Source organism: Eriocheir sinensis, chromosome 12, assembly GCF_024679095.1.
Source record: "Eriocheir sinensis breed Jianghai 21 chromosome 12, ASM2467909v1, whole genome shotgun sequence".
Taxonomy (NCBI): domain Eukaryota; kingdom Metazoa; phylum Arthropoda; class Malacostraca; order Decapoda; family Varunidae; genus Eriocheir; species Eriocheir sinensis.
This window is the reverse complement of record NC_066520.1, coordinates 16954960-16976101: the sequence shown is the minus strand read 5'-3', so window position 1 is coordinate 16976101 and position 21142 is coordinate 16954960. Positions and strand designations below refer to the sequence as shown.

General features: G+C 43.7%; 1 protein-coding gene across 1 annotated transcript in view; it reads right to left on the bottom strand.

Annotated features, from left to right (window-relative positions):
• Positions 1-21142, bottom strand: part of LOC126997508 (uncharacterized) — a 219800-nt gene that overhangs the window by 74481 nt on the left and 124177 nt on the right. The window contains exons 4-7 of the mRNA XM_050858631.1: positions 14565-14794; positions 14184-14294; positions 9350-9547; positions 8766-8917 (exon numbers count right to left, since the gene is read on the bottom strand). Of these exons, the coding sequence (XP_050714588.1) occupies positions 8766-8917; positions 9350-9547; positions 14184-14294; positions 14565-14794 (691 nt within the window). The remainder of the gene's footprint in view (positions 1-8765; positions 8918-9349; positions 9548-14183; positions 14295-14564; positions 14795-21142) is intronic.

The following is a 21142-nucleotide window of genomic DNA, read 5'->3' as shown; positions in this document are numbered from 1 at the left end:
TTATTTAGTCATTGGCTTATTAATTTATTCGTTCATGTGTCCAACCTTTCTTTATTGTCTCCTTCCTTACTTCCCCTTCTCTTTTTCAATTTTACTGTTTCTTCTTTTCATGCTCGTTACTCTCCTTCCTTCCCTCGATCCTTGCTTTCTACGGTTCATCAGTCTTTATTTCTTTCTGTCTTCACTACCTCCTCCTTACTTACTCCCCCTTTTCTTTTTTATCTCTTCCTCTTTCTTCTTTTCTTACCCACTTTCCTCCCGTCCTACCATCCTTCCTATCTACGCTTCATTTGTCTTCTCTTCTTCCTCCTTCCGCTACCGCTACTTCTAATTATCTTTCCTCTTTTTATTTTATTTTATTTTATTCTCTTTCTCCTTACTTTTTCTACTTTTCATACCAATCCTCCTCCTTCCGTCCTACCATCCTTCCTATCGACGCTTCATCTGTATTCTCTTCCTAATCCTTCCGCTATTTTTACTTCTCCACTTTTTATTTTGTTTTATTTTATTCTCTTTCTCCTTACTTTTTATACTTTTCATACGCATCTCCCTCCTTCCTTCCTTCTATCCTTCCTTTCTACGCTTCATCTGGCTGCTCTTCCCCATCCTTCCGCTAGTGCTTTTTTTCCACTCCTTTTTATCCTCTTTCTCTCCATCCTTCCACACCTCTCCCTCGGCCTTGAACCCGCATCTTCACCTTCCATTACTTCACTCATTTGCTGCTTCTCTTGCTCCCTTTCCCTTTCGCTTTCTAATCTACTCCTGTCTTTTTTGTGCGTGTGTTGCAGTTTCCCTCTCCTCTCTCTCCTCCCTGCATTCCCATCTGCTGATCCTCTCTCCTTTCCTGTTCTGGTCTGATCGCTTTTTTCAGGCATGTGGCAATGTTCCTATTTTTTCTGTTTTATTTTTGTGTTTTAATTCTTTTGTGGGTAATTTGATCATTCGCTCCTGCGCGTATTAGTTTCCATCTGCTGTAGCGTTTCTTTTTACCTCATTTTGATTCCTGTTGTCATGTTTGTAAGTTATGTTTTCTGTTCTTTTTCCTCTCTGTTCTCATTTCCCTGCGGCTAAACTGTTTACATCGCACCTGCAGCCGTGTGTTTTCCCTCCTGCTGATCTGTTTCCTGTAATTCCTGCTTCCTCAATTCCTGGTGTTCTGCTTACAAGACTCTTTCCCTTCCTTGTTGTTGTTTTTACTATCTGTATGTAATTTTCTTTTCTGCGAACGTCAGGTGTGAATGTCAGACTTGTTTTGGTTAGCATTTTCCTTGACTCGTTCTGTGATGTTCTGTTAGCTGTTCCCTGTGCCCTCTGTGTAGGTATGTTAAGCTCTCCATCTATATATATGTCTATCCCTTCAAGGCACACGGACATTTAAAGAGCCGGGAAAGCGAAATTATATCAAAACTCAAAGTCGAACCCACCACGTAATGAATAGAATGCAAAACACCAAAAAAAAAAAACTGTGCCTTTGTGATCACCAAGAAGTAAAAAGAAAATGCATCGAGTGTAAAACTTAAAGAAAATGTTTAGCTTAATGGAAAACGGAGGTGGGAAAAAGCAAGCAAGAAAAACGTTTGCTGAAAATATTTTGCGATTGCCAATAGAAGGAGGAACTTAAATGTAATCAAAGCGTCTTGTTCGTGACTGATACGAGGAAAGTTGAGGCGATCGAGGAGGAGGAGTATAGGTAAGCGATGCCCTGCCTTCCATCCTTTCTCCTTTCCTTCATTTCTTCATTCACTCCTTCATTTATTCCCTTCCCTCCTGTTCCTGCTTTCCTTCAGTTCTTCCTTCACTCTATTTATTCCCTCCCACTGCCTTCCTTCCTTCCTACCTTCATTCCTTCATTCGGTCCCTCCTTTCATTATTTTTTCCTTTCCTTCAATTCTTCCTTCGCTCCTTCATTTATTTCCTCCCTATCGTCCATCCTTCGTTCCTTCCTTCCTTCATTCCTTCCTTCCTTTCCTTCCTTCCTTCCTTTCCGAACGACTGATGCCTTCCTTCCTTCCTTCCTATCTTCCTTCCCTCATTCATTCATCCCCTCCCTTCCATCCTTCCTTCCTTTCCGAACGGCTGATGCCTTCCTTCCTTCTTTCCTTCCTTCCTTCCTTCCCTCATTCATTCATCCCCTCCATTCCATCCTTTCGAACCGACCCGAACCGACCGAAGAATGGCGGATCAAATTAGTTTATTCATTTTTCTCTCGTGTGTGCGCAAAGCGAATTCTCCAAGGCAGACTTACCTCTTGCATTGTAGTAATTAGAGATTTTTAAGCCGGTAAGCCATTAACTCCGGATAAGAACCATCGCCCTCGTAATGGGATGAAGCTCGGACCTCTCGGTAACAGTAGCTCCATGACTCCTACACTTCATGATTTTTTTTTTCTTATGTAAATTGACGCTGCGGGTGAATACGAAATGCTCTTAATGTTGAAGTTATTAAAATGTGTAAGGAGAGTCGAATCACGTTAAACTAATTTGTAAGAGTAAGGTTGGTATTGTTAGACGCCTCCATCTCTCACATCAACTATTTCCAGAGGACGAAAATGAGATCAGTCGGTTTCTAATAAATGTTTTCTTAGATTCATTGTACAGAAGAAGGGTCAGACTACCTCCAGGGTCATAAAACTACCCATGGAAATGCTCATAACGCCTACGAAAGCATTGTGAAATATGTGTGATTGGGCTGAAAAGGAGATCAGTCGGGTTCTAATTAGTGTTTTTTTAGGTTGATGATACAAAAGAAAGGTCAGACTACCACCAGGGTCATAAAACTACCCATGGAAATGCTCAGAACGCCTACAAAAGCCTTGTCAAATATATGTGCTTAGGCCGAAACGGAAATCAGTCGGGTTTTAATAAGGTTCATGATACAGAAGAAGGGCCAAACTACAAATTGGGTAATAAAAATACCCCTGGAAATGCTCAAAACTCCTACGAAAGTCTTGTCAAATATGTGTAGCCTACTTGGGCACCGAAATGTTTAAGAATAGGACCGTAAAATCTTTAAATCAAGTCACCTTTTTTCCACCTTCCATGCATCCTCACCTCCCAGTTCCCCTTTTGTGGCTTACCTGGCGTGTTCGCGGGCTCACGTTTGGTGCTTAATTAATCCCGACAAAGGTAAGGCTTCTGCTCCCACGAAAAAAAAAAGAAGTGGCTCGTTTTTTATCTTGATCCTTGATAACTCTTCGTCTATTTCTCCCTCTTATCTCGGTTATAAATATATTTTTGTTATCCGAAAGAAAAAAAGAGGTAGAAGAGGAAAGTAAAAGAGAGTAAGAGGATGTTGAGGAGGAGGAGGAGGAGGAGGAGGAGGAGAAGAAGGTTAAGGAGAAAGAAATGGAGGAGATGAAAAGATGCGGAGAGATGATTTGGTAACGATGAAGATGATAAGAGGTGGATAGAAGAGGAGGAGGAGTAGAAAAAAAGAGTTAGAATAGGAGGAGAGGAAAGAGTAAGAGGAGCTTGAGGAGGGAAAGGAGGATAAGGAGAAAGAAGTAGAGATAAAAAAAAAATAGAGAGATGATTGGGTAGCGATGAAGATGATCGAGGAAGTGGAGAGGTAGAGGAAGAGGAATAGTAAGAGGAAGAAGACAAAGATATGAATAGAAACAGTGTATAGAGATGGATAGTAAGCTTTTCCTCATGGGTCTTCGTGCCAAATTTTTGTGATTCTCTTTCCCTCCGACTATCTTTGTCTTCTTTCCGTCTCCCCTCCTGTGTCTCTTCCTCCTCCTCCCTCCCTAATCCACATATTTTCCTCGTCCCCTTCTATCCTTTTGTTTTTCTATCTCACCCTCTTTTCCTCCATTGTGTATTTTCATAGATATCTTCCCCAAACTCTCCAAGCTCAAGTTCTTTTCGGTCTCCCCTCTCTCAACACTATGTTTTTCAATACTCGCTTTGTTCTTTCCTCTTTCCTTTTACTATTCTCCTTTCCTCTTAAATACGGTCTGCCGGTCCCCCATTTCTATTTTCAATAATTCTCTACTTCTCTTTCCTTCACACGTCCCTATTATTATCCATCTCGTCTCTCCCTCTCTCCCTTTCTCTCTACATTCATGAGTGACGCACCGTCTTTCATGCGTGCTAGAAGTGGTCGGCCGGAGGAATAAAGGGCCTTGGAGGTGGTCGCTGCGAGGGTGTGGGGGCGGCGGTAATAACGGAGAATATTGCCAAAGGTAGTTTATCAAAGAGGCAGCGTCTTTATAAAGGCTTTTGTTGCTTAGGTAGCCAATATCTGGTGGGCTGACTGAACTTATCTTAATGGGATGGAGATGCTGGAAAGTGGAGATGCGGGTGATGCGATGCAGAAGACGATCTAAAAGCGGAGATGTTGAAGGAATGATTGATTGATGCGTGAATAAGTGGATGCTGCAGGAGTGAGTGCCTGAACGCCTCTCATTGAATCGTGGCTCATGAAAATAAAGCTCTATGTGAATTAATGTCAAAATGCATGTTATTTAAAGTTAATGGAACGATGTTTTGGCCGAAGGAGTCACTGGATGCTGGGAAAAGAAGCTAAACTTTCCATGTTGGGCCAACTCATTTGTCTCTGAAGTATGGAACGATGGATAAAGGGGCGAAACTGCGGTGTGATGAGACGACGTGAAGAAAAATCAAGCCTGAAGACTGCGAGGGGTACATAAATGAACACCTTGGGATGATTCTAAAGGTATTCTATAACTCCGAGTGCTCGCCTCTGAACGGGAGTCGTCGCTGCTCCGTCAGTGTTCTGCTTTAAGAGGACAGAACCCGCGGCACCTCCTTCGGGACGAGGCGTGGGACACAGAACTTCCCCGCGCCTTGTTGACATAATAATCTCATAGTATAAACTGCGCGTCGCCGGCAGAAGAGTGAGTGTTGGGTGCGTGTGAAAATATGGTGGTGTAGGCAATGGTTTTCATAGTGATGAGAGAAGGATTTGCGATGGTTGCGGTGCCTGAAGAAGCAGTAGTGTTAAGAGTGGTAGTGGTGGTGGTAGTGGTGGTTGTGTAGTAGTTTTAGCAGTGGTGAGAGCAGAAGAAACTGTAGTGGTTGCTTTACCTTAGTAGTAGTGGTGTTAGGAATGGTTCTAATGGTTGTGCTGGTTCTAGTTGGTGTGTTGTGTGGCGTGATGGCGGTGTTAGTGGTTCGTGGTGATGTGGGTTTGAATGGATGGTGATGGGTGGTTTGTGTGGGCAGTGGTGGTGATGGAGACGATGGTAGTGAATAGTGGAGATGGACCGTGGTGATGGGTGTGGTGATGCCCGTGACGGTGTTGAGCTCCCCCGCTTTTGTTGTTTTTTGTTTGTTTTGTATTTATGCGTCAAGCGAGGAGACCTGACATCAAAGAGAGAGAGAGAGAGAGAGAGTGTGTGTGTGTGTGTGTGTGTGTATGTGTTTGTGTTTGTCTGTGATACAACTCGGATGTATATGTGTAGCGCTGTAGAGCTCGCTGTCCTAATTTCGCCTCCAGATTTGTATTTCGAATGTAATTTCAGCCGAGTGGGATGAACACTAATAATAATAAATCTCGGTTTCATTCGAGTCGTGCGCTTGTTCGAGTGAGTAGCTCTTCCGTCCTCGTGTTTGTTTATACGTGTGAGCAACTAGCCATGTATACTCTATTGTGGTGGGGGGGGGGGGGGAGGATAGAGGTCGTATAACAGGTAAGGGGGTGGAGGGGAGGGAGAACAGGTAATTGAACACATAACATTCGTTCACTGCACACACACACACACACACACACACACACACACACACACACACACACACACACACACACACACACACACACACACACACACACACACACACACACACACACAGATGTATATTCGTCTAAAAAGCTCAGTCCGAAGTCGATGTTATGTCTTGCTTTGTCATCGCAAGCACATCATTTCAAAACTTTCCCTGCTCGCGCGGCGGTGTCCGACATTTGCTTGGCACCTTCAAGGGCGGTGTTTTCTCTCTCACCGGTGGATTTGATTTCGTTTCCTCCATGACTGCTTTGTATAAGGTTGATATTTTTTTGCAGTTAGGTATCACGAAATTTCATATATGTATCGTGTAGCTAGTTTTCTTCTACGTAGTAACAGTATATAGTGAGTATTTCTGTTATTATCCAAAAAAACGTGTGGTAGAGAAAATGTAAAATAAATTGTACACTATAAAACGACACGAGGCAGTCACCTCTCCCTCCGTTAGTCTACCATTCCGTGTCTCCTTCCCTCCTCCCCATCCCATCAGCTGTTACCGATGCTTCTACCGGCACAGTTCAGATTGAGACTCCGAAACCTCTCTAGCGTGACTTGGATCTGGTTTCAAACTTTGTGCTCTGTTTCGACAGCTGCTACGGCGGCGTAGGTATATTCCGGGTGACGTCGGGGTCGAATATGTTTACGGATGTGTACAGTCTGTTGGAGCGTGTGATGAGAAGCGCAAAGTCTCGAGCCCCGGAGGAACCTGAGCTCCATTAGTGTTTCTGAATTTATAAAGGCCTTTGTTGCTCTTCATGGTGGAAACTGACATTAGGTATTCGCCTTTGGTTGGGTGGAGACCGTCTTATTGTTGGGTCTGCATATTGTGTTCCTGCTTCCTACGCATGTTTTATTTTTACTGTGTACGTGAGTGGCAATACGTGACTCCCTGCACGTTTATTATTGTGTACGTGGCTAATTTACTTAACTCGCTATACTTTTACCACTGTGTATGTGGCGGTTTATTTTACCTGTCTCACTTAACGTTTATGACTGTGTAGCTGGTTCATGTTAAGTGGCTCACTGTGTCTTGCTCGCTGTGTACGTGATTCGCTACATATGTGACTCGTACCATATAGATGTCTGTAGACGTGTATGGTTTCTTAACGGTGAATAACACACGCCATATTCAGCCACAGTTTGAAAATACTCCTTCCCTCTAGTCTCTCCCAAGCTGTATGAGCACATCGTTATGCTGCCGTGTCCCTCTTATTAATTATCCTGAAAGCAGTAACAGTCACGCATACGCATACACAATAGACACTCCCCACTACTCACCCTCAACCACACCCACGCCCACGCCTTTGTCATTGCCCCCGACCACGCCCATGGCCTAGCTTCCCCTCGCCTCGTTTCCATGAATGAGCAGAGGAAAGTGTCGCTCAAGCGCTCATGAATACCCGGCCTCGTGTCAAACTTTTCTTTTCGGAGGATTAATGGGAATTGCGAAGCTGGATTAGCCTCAAGTTGGAGGTACATCAAAGTGCTCTCCCACGCGTGATTCTGTGTTTTAATGGGATTGGGTCATTTACATATACGCATATTATTATTGCAACGATGCTCTATTCAAATGAGGTGCTCCTCTGTCGCCTTGGCTGCGCTTGTCAGGCCCGTCTTGATCCATTCTGTCCTCCATGGAGTTTGTCTGTCAACTACATGCTATACATTTCTAAATTATCTGCCTTAGCACACCTCTTATAAAGGATGGATAATTATGGCTGACACTGTATTATAAACAGTTATCATTTAGTTCTGCAATGTAAAGTCAACATAAATCTTCTGCCACATTTAGCACAACATTCTAATCAGCAGAAGGTTTCTGAACAAGATTTCCATCAACAATCTAATGGTTGCACGACGAACAATGCGTTACGGGCGGAAGATTACCTAGGTAGCGATGCGGTAAAATCTACGGATACAGCCAGCCACGTTTACATTGTTCTATTATTATTATTATTATTATTATTATTATTATTATTATTATTATTATTATTATTATTATTTGTAGTAGTAGTAACAATAGTAGTAGTAGTAGTAGTAAAATAAGTAGTAGTACTTTCGGTAGTACTACAAATATATATATCAGTAATGGTAGTAATAAGAGGAATAACAGAAACAGCAACAACTGTACATATCGTAACTCGTAAAGGTGGCGTGCTAGTAGTCGAGAATGTGACTGAATATTTCAGTGTTCTGTTGCTGAGCCGAGGAAGAGGAAAACTTATTCGAGGCGGCGGTGTTCGGGGGTCGCTGCGGAGAGACAGGTGCGCAGGATCGGCTGAGAGAGGAAGGGGCGGGCGCTGCTTACTGGGGGGCGAGATATATAACTTAAACAGTCAAGGCTGCGGGAAACTCATTTGTCAAGAGCCCTCCTTTGGCCTTCACACCTCTCCTGCAGCCAACCAGTGAGAGAGAGAGAGAGAGAGAGAGAGAGAGAGAGAGAGAGAGAGAGAGAGAGAGAGAGAGAGAGAGAGAGAGAGAGAGAGAGAGAATCTTCAACGAAAATTAATCATAGTATATTTTCCTTTTATCAGAGAGAAGTGAAATTAAGCGCCGTATTTTCCTCTGGTTGAGCAAATATTTTCGTGTGTTGAGACGCGGCAAGAGATGAAGGAAGAAAGGAGTGAGTGAGTGAGTGAGTGAGTGAGTGGCCGGAGTTGATTGCGTCTGAGTCCGTGGCCTGGTTGGGGTTAAGCGTTCAGATGAGGTTAAGCCGGAGAAGACTGGAGCAGGAGACTTGGGATTTACTTGCTCCGTGGTGTTTTGAAATTCAAGTAATGGGAAGTAGGGGGCCTGTACGGTCGGTATTGCGTGAATAATAGAAGGAGCGGGAGGGCAAAGGTACGTACTCTGTCTTGCTGCGTGAATAAATAGACGGAAAAAGTGAGATTCCTCCATAGCTTGAGTTTCGAAAGTGCTGTTATTTGTTGTATAGGAAATGAAGGGAGGTTAATGGTTTATACGTATAGTTTCTGGATGCTAGGATTGAGAAGGGAGGATAAAGGGGATGGGTACTTACAGACGGAGTGCTGGGAATGAGCTGCCGTCCCCCGAGCCACCACTGAACGACGGGCTCGGGCGACGACCCCACAACTCTGCACTTGAAGACGCTCTGCTGGCCGGCGCTCACCCACTCCCCCGGCGCCTCCAGCCTCACTGCGAGCGGCGGCACTAAGACCAAGGCAGAACGAATGCTTATGAGAGATAGATAGATAGATAGACATATAGATAATTGCATAGACAAAGAGAACCCTAACTGGTTACTATTATGCCCATAAGTATAAAACGTATGGAAGCTGTAAAATATAAAAATGTGTTCTACGTTGCGCCCAGCTGCCTGTATCGACACAGGTTATGAAAAATGTGCAACTTAGACTTGGAAAACTGTTAAACCAAAAGGAAAACAACTCCCCGGAATTAAACTAGCAATACACAAGCAATCTGTACCTATAGAATAAAAATGTATTAGATTTTAAGCCTGGGATCACAATAACAGGGGAAGAAAAAAATTGTTGAAATGCACTGCTCTTCATATACTTCTTTCACTGACATATCAAAGCGAGGCAAGAATTATCAGTAAACGTGAGCTTAAATTTTACTTACGGTTCACCCTGATCTTGGTGGAGACTGTGTGGATGGGGCTGGGCGAGGAGGAGTTTGTGGTGGAGCAGGTGACGGTGGTGTGGGCGCTGTCCCTTGATGCCACGATGCTCAGTCTTGTTCTGCTTGTTGTGTCGTCCCGCTGCACCCCGCTGCCCCGCCCCGCCCCGCTTCCGCCCCACACCAGACCTGGCGGGGGCTCTGAAGGAAGAAAACATTCACTAGACACACACAGACGTACACAAATATATTCACAGAAGAAAATACGCACACACACACAAAGGTATATCCGTTTTCTATTGAGATTTGGTAGTACCCTTGCCGTAAACGTATACACACACACACACACACACACACACACACACACACACACACACACACACACACACACACACACACACACACACACACACACACACACACACACACACACACACACACACACACACACACACACACACACACACACACACACACACACACACACACACACACACACACACAAAGGTACATCCGATTTCCATTGAGATTTGGAAGTACCAAAGCCCCGCACACGCACACACACACACACACACACACACACACACACACACACACACACACACACACACACACACACACACGCGCACACAGATATCGGCTGAAAGCACCTTCCGCCTAATCCCATGATTCCCAGATGATTATCAGATTATGGCATCGAGGCAGAAACTGTGGCGCGAAAAAATATTAAAATAATAACAAAAAATAAATTAATTAAGCTTGGCCCTCCCTCAAAGCCTGCAACCCCCCACCCCCCAACCCCTTACTCCTCCTCCCTTGCCATTGATTCACCCTTGTAATGATCGCGTTCAAAGTCCGGTGAAAATTGTTCCAAATTGCTAAAGGTTAATAAATATTGTTGTTCAGTAAATGCAGTCACCACTTTTATTGTTTTTTATAGTTGTCTGGGTTATTGTAGCTGTGTAAGTGATAGTAGTAGTGGTAATAGCTTTAGTAGTAGTAGTAGTAGTAGTAGTAGTAGTAGTAGTAGTAGCAGTAGTAGTAGTAGTAGTAGTAGTAGTAGTAGTAGTAGTAGTAGTAGTAGTAGTGGTAGTAGTAGTAGTAGTAGTAGTAGTAGTAGTAGTAGTTTTGTAGTAGTATCAATAGTCGTGTTTTTCTGTTTTTTTTTTGTTTTTTTCTCTGCATTTTCCTCCTTCTTTTCCTCCTCCTCCTCCTCCTCCTCCTCCTCCTCCTCTTCTTCTCTTCTATGTGGTGATTCAATCAATGTGAAAAACTTTATCCCTCGTATAGCATTTTTTTTTCAAGCTTTTTTTCAGCTTTATTGATTGACAAAAGACTGTTTTCCTGCTGGCTCGACGGTTTTTTTCGTCTTCACCAAGGCCACACGTGTAGGGCCTAAGCTGTACTCCGCTGCTTCATTGTAAAGAACGTTCGGTAAATCTTAATCACCTGAAATCTGGTAACACCCCTCCGATCACCACTAAACTATCATCACCCGGAGCTCTCTTATAAGACCTGTAGTGCTGTTGTGTTAACTTATTTAGCTGCACTTTTTTTTTCCATTCTCTTGTCTTTTTATATATATCTCCTCATTTTCTACATTATCATTCTTCCTCTCCTTTCTCCTCCTTCTCCTCCTCTCACTAATTATCCTTTCCTCCATATATCATTCTTTCCTCTCCCCTCAATCTGAACACACCAGCCTCGTACTTCCCTTTTCTTCCTCTTTTCCCCTTCACCTCTTCCTCCCTTCGTTCCTTGATGCACCCTCCACCTCCCCCTTCCTTTTCTCTTCCCTCAATCTGAACACACCAGCCTCGTACTTTCCTTCTCTTCCCCTTTTCCCCTTCCCCTCCTCCTCCCTTCGTTCCTTGATGCACCTCCCCCTTCCCACTCCCCCCTCTCCACCGAGCTGCCTGGCGTCACTCACAGCAAAATAATATGCGAAAGAAATTGTATTGTGATTGATGAACGCTCAACGGGGGAAGGGAAGTGGGAGGAGGGTGAAGAAGGGGGATAATGAGAAAAACAGAGGAGGAGAAAGACAGGTCAGTACGGGGGAGAGGGGAGGAGGGGAGCAGAAGGTCGATGGGGAAGGGAACGTTCTCATTATTTTCCGTCAGCTGCCTTGCGTTGTTATTGTTGTTAGTGTAATTAGCGTTATTACCACCTCCACATGCTCGTATATAGAGATAGATAGGTAAGTAGATGAACAGATAGTTAGATAGGTAGATGAGTAGATAGATATAAATTGATTGATTGATTGATTTTTTTACAGCAAGGTCAATAAAACAAATAAAAAGCAGCAAAAGAGCCTGCTGGACGCTGCTCCGATAAAAGAAAACAGAATAAGATGTCAAAAGATTGATTGATTGATTGATAGATAGAGAGATAGATTGATAGACAGATAGGCAAATAGGTAAGTAAAGGTATAGATATAGGTACAAGTGGATAGACGTTTTTATTTAATGTGAATTGTAAAACCGGAGAGAGAGTGTTTATCGTGATATTAGATATTGCTCTGTATATCAGTTTTTTCGTTGGAACGCGTACTCTCCTTGTGGTCGACGGGTATGGTTAAAACTTTGACCATTTGTTACGTATATACTTTCACTGTTCCACTTATACTCAGGTCAAAGGTCAGAGAGTCAATCAACTTCACTTTTTTCCTACACCTCACGATGCCATCAAACCACGCCGCTGTGCTTTTGTCGTCAAGCTATAAAACATAAAACAACAAAAAACGTTAACACTCGCCCTCGCTCTTGCTCCGCTCGCCGTCCTCCGTTGTCCCAGCCCTGGCCCGCCGCCTCTTCCAACACCTGAATGCGTCCACGTCCCTCGAGGGTAAAAGTTTAGGGCCACAGCCGCAGCCTCTCTCACTTTCCTTGTCGTCTCAGTCTGGGTCGGGTTTTCGCCTCCGAGGGCTGAGGGCGGAACACACACCGGCACTTCACGGGCAAGACAATTACGTGTACTTTTCTTTAACTCCTTTGCGATGTTTATTTGGTTTTCATGTTTTAAGATGCGGGATGAATGGAATCTTGCTGACTAGGTTTTAGGTCTTCCGAAAAAAAAGTTATGAGCGACTGAGTTCGGTAATCGTACTTGGATGAGTGATCTTAAAATTACAGTCGTCTTGAAGTGGAACAGAATTGAGGCCGGACGAGGCAATGTCAAACCTAAATGGATCCTTCATGGTACATATTTTTTAGCAACAAACCTGAATCTGTTTCGGTTATATTTCAGTATTCTTTCTGATATGTTGAGACTGATTTTTTTTCTTCATTTTTTATTGTTTTGTTTTTATATATTCAATGCCTTGCTACCTCGCTCCATCCCTTCCACGATCTTTTTATCAAACACTTAATATTCCCATCACGATTTGTCTCCATTGTCTGGATTTTTTAAGCGTTTTACAATGCTAATCAAAGGAAAAATTAGGTTAAACTTTACATGCACGCCTGACTGATTTTTTTTCCAGAAAGTTGACAAGAGATGTGAACGTTAGCAAACTCGCGCTCCTGCCACGCTGAACTTCAAGCACCGCTCAAGCCGAAAGAGTTTTCCGCTGACAAGGAGCGGTTATTGTCACTCGATGGGCAAAGGATATGGGCGAGTGTAGTGTGTGAAGGTTCCAGCAGTACCCAGTGATTGACTACCAAGTTATACTCTCCTGGGAGGGTACTTGCTGGTTATCACGAGTCCAGCCCGTGATCAGGCCCTGGTGAATAACACTGTTCATCAAGGTAATGCCTCACAACGCTCATTGCTTCCCGCCTGTCATCACGCCCACCACTGCATGTGTCTGCGGTCGTGCCTGTCTTGTCGCCACCTTGCCTTCATATTCCTCGCCATGCTCATTATTCCTGTAATTAAACCCGCCTGCTGCGCGCCCCTGGGAGGAGTATTATCCACGCGGACCCACGGAGGGAGGAGGGACACATGCACCTCGTCTTTGCCGCAGGATCTCGCGTCTCACCGTCTCGCCTCACCCCAAAACATGCCACAGGAAGCTCTTGTTTGTCTTCTTGTTTCCCTCGTCCGCGCCTCGTCGCCTTAACAAGCTCTGGCCAGCCTGGGTAATAAATGCCTCAGGATTTTTATCTTTCTTGCAAATTTTACTTCCCCCTTAGCCTCCCTCCTGAGATATCCTTCCTCTTCGATTTCCGTTTAAGTCTATTCCTCCTCCTCTTCCTCATTCTCCTTATCATCGTCTTTTCCTGCCTTCTTATTTTCCTCCTTCTGATCCTTCTCCTCCATCCACTTTCATCATGTTTCATCCGCCATCTTTCCCCTCTGATGTCTCTCCTTGCTTCCATCCTTCCTCTGAAAAATGAATTGGACGCGACGCTCAGCAAGGAAGTGCCGGCCAGCGGTGAGGCGGGAGGCCCCTCGCTCGCCTCCAGGCACTCCGCGCTGCTTACACGCGTTGAGAGGTTTAAAGTCACTTCCTCACTGCTGCCCATCGCCCCGTAACCTTCCGGGTGGTGGCAAGGACAAGAAAAATGCGGCGGACAGCGTTGCCTCTTGAGACTACAATCCCGGTCAACACTAAAAACACGTTAGCCTGCGTGGGAAAGGGGAACCGACCGTTGGCCCATTTTACAGAAACCAGAAGAGCGGGATTAGGGTGTAAAGAAGCGTGGTTGTGATTTTTTTTGTGTTTACTATCTAAATATTCACTACCTCTCTGTTTGCCTTTCTTTCGACCCATAACCATCATGTCCCCTTTCACTGTCCATTTACCCGTCTATATTACCGATCCGTCAACCCATTATATATGCATCCTAGTATCCTAAGGCGTTGAAGGATGTCATGTTAAGTCGCTACTCACCTCCCGAGCTGAGGCACATCATCCTAACGGTGGTCCCGTCCTCGTAGGGGCCGATGGGTCCCTCCAGGCGCTGTCCAGACTCGTCCTGGATCCTCGGATATCCCGGCGGGTCTGGGAATCGAGGGGAAGGGAAGGAAATGAGTAGTGTCAGAATTTGCTATGACCTCACGAACTGCAATTATATTTCTATGTGGGAGTACAATTAAGTGATATAATCTCGTTTACACCAATAATTTGCGCGGAATAACACACAAAAAACTATTCAGAATCTCTTTATTGACTATTTTGCATATTATCACAGTGATCTCCGCCCCGAGAGGCTTTGTGCCTGGCCTTTGTGCTGCCTCGCCCGCCCTCCATTGATCCCGCCACGCCGCTTACCCTTGACGCTGAGGGTGATGCGCTGGGACCAGGAGGGGGACGCCTTGAAGTGCACCTTACACCTGTAGCTGCCTTCGTCCCGGCCCCGCACGTCCCTCACCAGCAGCTGGGCGGGGGAGTGCGAAGTGTCGAACCACGCCCGCTGCTCCGAGCCCCACGCCGCCTCGTCCCCCCACTGCTGCGGACGACCCCCTCCGTCCGCCCGCCCCTCCAGTCCGCGGGAGTCGTAGCTGTAAGGCACAAGGAGAGGGAACTTAACTTACCTGATTTATGTCCGGTAATTTGTACCTTCTCCGGCCAAAGTTTGTTAAGATAAATAGCGGTAAGTGGCTCGAGTTAGAATAAACGAGGTGAGATTGGCTAAATCCTCCGAGAGTGACATTAAGAACCCCTGAACGCCCCACACATCGCCCATCAGGGTCAGTTCTCCCTCGATGGGCGGTGTTTCTTTATGACGTGTGGCCTCGTTTTTTTCTTCTCATCATTAAGCTTTTCACCGCCATTAACCGCCAGACCATCACGCCACCGCCGCCGCCCCCGCCACCAACGCGACACAAGCCACGGTGATGCCAAGGCCGAGGGGGAGCCAAAAGTCACCATTCTCCCTCATTCAGCCTCGAAAAGTTACATAAGTATTTTTTTGTCCCATTATTTGTCAAGCTAATGTATACGAAAAAGAACTTATGAAGCTTTAAACTTTACCGGGGCTGGAAAATATACGTATCTCAGCTTAGCTTCAAAGAGTTGAAAAATTTATTTGCATATATGATCGTCGATTATCAAAGCTAAAGCGGGGAAAATGAAATGCCGTTTTTTTTTTTTCATCGCTGCGCTGATGGAAGCAATAAAAAAAAATCATGAATACTCGCAACAAAAGCGAGAGACGCGGAAAAGCAATGTTACACTTTAAACTTCTGGATTGCAGTGTTTTCTCTTTTCATGTTTTTTTTTCTTATCTAAATTATCAAAGACGCAAAACCGAAACCTTATTCCCAAACTGTACGGCATAAAAAATAGTACATGAGTGGCGGGCATGACATTACCAAGCTTACCAGGAATCAGGCAAACTCCATCACTGTAAGGTCGGCACATCGGACAATTTCATTCCTTCATCTTTTAATGCTTTCTTTGCATGATCACGGCATTTACAGACATCTCGCATAGCACAGAACTGTTAACATGGCATACTACCACCATCTTAATAAAAATTAAAAAAAACTTCCAATAGAGTAATGCATTTTTTTCGCATCCTAGGAATACATTTGACTGCGCAGAGCTGCTCATCCGAACCTTTTAGGAGATCAGTATTCACCAGTCCGTCAGATTGTCATAGGTAATGGGCGCGCAGGGCTACAGAGGCCTCGACGCACAGCCACAGACGTCAAGGTCAGGACGGCAATGAATCACGCGTTTGAGAAATGACTAGCAATCAAATGTTAGGGAAAAACTCCATTTCAATATGTCACGAGCTGTAATTTGCGCTGCTAGAACGTTTCGTCATGTGATTGCATTGCTAAAATTCTAAATATTGGCCTTCAGCTGGGGTTTAGTTTTTTTTCTTAATTACAGTTGATTATTTTGTCTTGTTTTATTATGCAGCAGAGGAATCATTAAATATCGTGAGGCGTACTGAAGCTAACATTAGTAGATATTAAAATGTCTTCTTTTCGCATTGTTCCTTCCATCCTTCCATCCGCCATGCCTTAATTTCATCTTTTCTTTCATACTCTTTTCGTTTCTTCTCTCATTCATTCATTTCATCCCTCTTCTTTTTCTGTCTTTTAGTTACCCCTTTCTTCCATCTCCTCTCTCCTCCCTGTCTTTTTTCTTGCATGTTTTTATTCCTTCTTTCCTTCCTTCCTTTTTATCTTTCTTCCTTCCATTATTCATTCATTAATTCATTCATTCTTTCCATCCTTTTTTCCTTGCTGGCTTTCTTACTTCCTCTCTCCCTGCCTTATTTCCTTTCTTACTTCCTTCCTGCCTTCCTTCCTTCCTTCTTTTCGTCCTTCCTTCCTGCTTTCTTTCCCTTCTTGCCAGCTTCACAACCCGAGAGTAAGCACCATCTCTCACCATTTAAGTTCAGCGGTGTCTATAGACCGAACCACGATTGCTTGCCACCGGAACTTTATCTTTTCATAAAACATTGGAATAAACTGTAATCATTGGGTCTTAAGAACAAATTAGCTCACTATTTCCCTCCTTGACTTCCATGGGTGCTTGTCACTTCATACTTATGGCAGCGATAAAGAGATTAGATGGAGAGGATGATTTCTCTTTGGCACAACTCGGCCACGCGGAACTTCCATGACCAGGAGGAGGGACGGTGGAGGAGAGAGAGGGGGAGAAACGGATAGACAGCGGGAGACTCAGAAAAGTGGATAGAAAATAAGAAACAAAATCACAATTCGAAGACGCGATCTTAGCAAACATTAAATAGAAACTACCTATTACAACTTATTACTTATTACAACCGGAAAATCTGGAATCTTCAAACGAGTCATTCATTTACGTTCATATATTTCTATTAGGGTAAATATAACGAGAGCAAAATACATAGGACTAGACTCTGGCCATCCCCTTCTCCCCTTCGTGTGTGTTTACCTTGACGAAAAGAATCCCGTGTCAGAGGCAATACAATAAAAGCGTTTGGGAGCGAAATCAGGTGCGTCCCCTCGATCCACCTGAGCCTCGCGCAGGGAAGGTGACACCCGGCGAAGGGCGACTCGTGACGTGGAGTGATTAATTGTTGATGTGCTTTGATTTATTAACAGGGAATATTACGCCTGTCTGTGTGTGTGTGTGTGTGTGTGTGTGTGTGTGTGTGTGTGTGTATGTATACGTAGTGAAAACACCTCATACTGGGTCTCTAAAAATGAATGCATCAAAGGAACGGAACATGTTTTTCATCATTTGCGTTTCCCATTAAAAAAAAAGTCAAATTGCTTCAGTTTTACTTGCAAAGAGTCATGAAGTTTGAATGTTCGTGTAGTTGTGAAAAGGTGTAAAAACCCTCTTATGTGTGATGTCCTCTTGGCCGCGTGTTCGTGTATACCGTGTTTACGTGTCCAGGGCTCTTGGTGTTGCAAGGCTGCTGTGATCTGTAGACTCAGTATCAAAGCCGCTTAAACGTACTCATGACGGGCGTTCGTTTGTGGAGCTCATTCAGACGCGATGCAGGTTGTTGGTGCTGATGAATATTGAGCAATCTCAGCAGTAATAGTAATACTGTAGTGATAATAGTAATGATGAGAAGAAGAAAAAGAAGAAGAAGATGAAGAGGGAGAAGAATTAAAAGAAGTAAAAGATGATGACATAGAAGAACAAGTACAAGAAGAAGAAGAAGAAAAAGAAGAAGAGAAGATGACATAGAAGAACATGTACAAGAAGAAGAAGAAGAAAAAGAAGAAGAGAAGATGACATAGAAGAACAAGTACAAGAAGAAGAAGAAGAAGAAGAAGAAGAGTAATTACACCAATAACAATACTGAAACCAACAGAAGAAGAAAAAATAAATAAAAAAATAAAACGAAAACGAAAAAGAAGAAGTAAAAGTAGGCGAGGAAGATGAAAGAGAAGAACAGCTGTAACCTCACTAATAGCAATACAAAAACCAATCATAATATTACCGTCTACTTTCCCCTTCCGCCCCATCGCACTTCTAAGGCCTGACTGACCCCATCTGGTAGGGTTTGAAGGCTTTTATTCTGATTGTTCCTCTTCAGCGGGAATCATATGTGCGTGTGTTTGTGTGTCTGTCTGTCTGATGTAGCGCTCTATTAGTGAAGCCGTGAAAGTACACCCCAGCTTTACTCTTTGATATTTCGTAGTATTTTTTTTTAAGTAAGGGAGGCAGCTCAAGGGCAAAAAACACAAAAACAGCAACAAAAAAGCACAGACAACAGAAGAAAACAAAACTTTCGGGTGTAGAGGTGTCCTGATACTCTCCTTTTTAATAAGCTCAAGTCGTAGGCATGCTTATTACACGTATCAAATTTGTATCAGTTTCTTTATCTACCTCTGAAGTCTTGTTCCCTTTAGTTATCCATTTTCCTATTTGCCTTTTGAGAGTAAGTTTTTTTTTCATCTTTCATCGAAGCATTGTTTATGTTCGTAAGTTCCCCTCAAACCCTCAATTACCTCCTCAATATTGTTCTCTTTACTAATCCCTTTCCATGTTTACCTTCGAAGTACCGTTTGGTCTGGTTTTCATATTCATAAGTTCCTCTTCAAACCCTCATTTACTTCCTCACAATTGTTCTCTTCACCAATCCCTTTCCGTGACTACCTTCGAAGTATTGGTTATTTTGTTGCTCCGTCTCCCTGCCTCCTTTGCCGGTCCTGTTGTCTTTCCTCCTCAAATGAAAATCTAAGGGTCGTGGAATCCTTGCCTCGACGTTGTGGGGCGTCTCGGTTTCTGATGTGGTCTCGGAATCCCTTCACTCAGGAGATTTTTTGAGGAGATTAGAACTATCTGCAAGAGCCGCCCTTTGTCCCTTGTTGTTGTGGTTGTGGTTGTTTTTTGTCTGTAGTAGTTTTTTTTTTTCTTTGTTGTGGTGATGGTGGTGGTAGTGGTGGTGGTGAGGATGTTTTTGTTTTTGTTATTTTTATTGTTGTTTTATTGTTACTGCTACTACGTTTTCTTCGACTTTTCCCCTTCCTGTGTTTCTGTCTTCTTTTATCCTCTTTGACTTCTTCTTTTATATTATCTTCCTTTTGTTCTAACTTCCCTTTCTCAGTTTCCCTTCCAGTATTATGGCTTGTGTTTCCTCTTTTCTCATTTGTTTTTCTTTTTTCTTTTTTTATTTGCTTCTTGAGTAAAAAAAAAAAGACGAAGAAGAAGAACAAGAAAAAGAAAAAGAAGAAAAAGAAGTAAAAGTAGAAGACATAGAAGAATAAGGGGAAGCAGAAGAAGAAAAGAAAAAAGAGTTCTCTCCAATTTTCGGTGTCGCAGGAGGAAGGAAGGAAAGGAGAAGAGGCAAGGAGGAGAATATTTCCCTCTTCGGTTCCCTTCGAAAAAGAGAGGAAGAAAGTCTCGCGGGCTAATCTTTTCCAAATAATGATTATCTCACCCTCGTTTCCTGTCGGCGAGAAGAACGAGATGGGAAGATAAGGAGTCACGTAATCAGATAATGACTCACGAAATATCCGCTTTGATCAATATTCTATTTATTTTTATTAAGCCGCTTTAGACCCGAGACGTATTTTTGCACTCCGCTAAGGTTCTCATCTCTGTAAAAGGTTCGGATGCCCATCTTTGATGCATGCAGCTTTAAAGGGACGCTGATTGGCCCAGGTGGTGGCGTAACAGACGCACCGAAAGAGGGAGAATCAGGAAAATAAGCAAGAAAATTGTTTGCATCCTAAAACTCGCGCCAATTTTCCGTCGCGCCGCCGGGAAAGCCGTAAAGCGCTGTGCCTCTCTGGTCATTACCGCCCTCGACTACCCATGCCACGCTGAATGCCTCTAATCAAACCCCAGGAAAGTTTACTCACCGTGACTGGTGGAGTTTTCTAATATTCATCTTGTAATACTTGGGTAGCATCGCGAGAAAACCCATCACACACACACACACACACACACACACACACACACACACACACACACACACACACACTTTTATAACACTAACCCCTATATCTCGTCATTTTTTTCTTGTGTCCATGTTCATATAAAAAGGCGTACACTATCTTAATTAAATCAGTAACAAGGACATAGGCACATTACTTATCCTCTTCCCTTCCTAGCTTTTCATTATTCACGGCAATATTCTATTTTTTGTTGTTGTTGTTGTTGTTTCCTTCTCATTTTTTTTTCGATTTTTCTTTCATTTTATTTTTTGACAGACAAGCGAAGAGGAAAAAAAAGACGAGTAATTGAAATCGCAAAGTTTTGATGCTCTCATCTTTGAACGAACTTTGTGTTAGCAGGGAGACGAATAGGAGGAGGAGGAGGAGGAGGAGAAAGGAGGACGACGATGACAACAACAAAGACGATGACGATATGGGATAAAAAAAAACTCAGACGAAGATAAACAAACACGAGCCTTACATAAAAAAAAAACAGGAAAAAAACAAGCCAGAACAAACGGGGTTATCAACGAACACAGACCAAAAAAAAAAAGAAGGAAAAAACGAATCATGGGAAACGAAGTGGGATGGGATGATGGAAGTAGAAAGAGGGAGGCTGATGATGAAATAAAGAGGGGAAGGACGGATTGGAAAGAGAAATGCGTGAAGGAGAGGAGGGATTGGAGGACTGGGATGAAAAAAGAAAGAAATGGAGGATAGAGGACGAAGGAGAATGGCGATGAAACAGATGGATGAAGGAGAGGGAGAGGACAGTAGAGGGGAATTGAAGATAGAACGGAATGGTAAGATAAAAGAATGAAGGAGAGGAGGAACTGAAGGACCGGGACAAGAAAAAAAGGAGTAGGGGGAGGAGACGAAGGAGGGTGAGGATAAAAAAGATGGAAGGAGGAGAGGGGGAGGACAAAGGAGGAGAACTGAGGAAGGGTTAGAATAAAAGAGGAGGGGAGAAAGAGAAACAGAGAGAGAGGGGGATGGTAAACCAGAGGG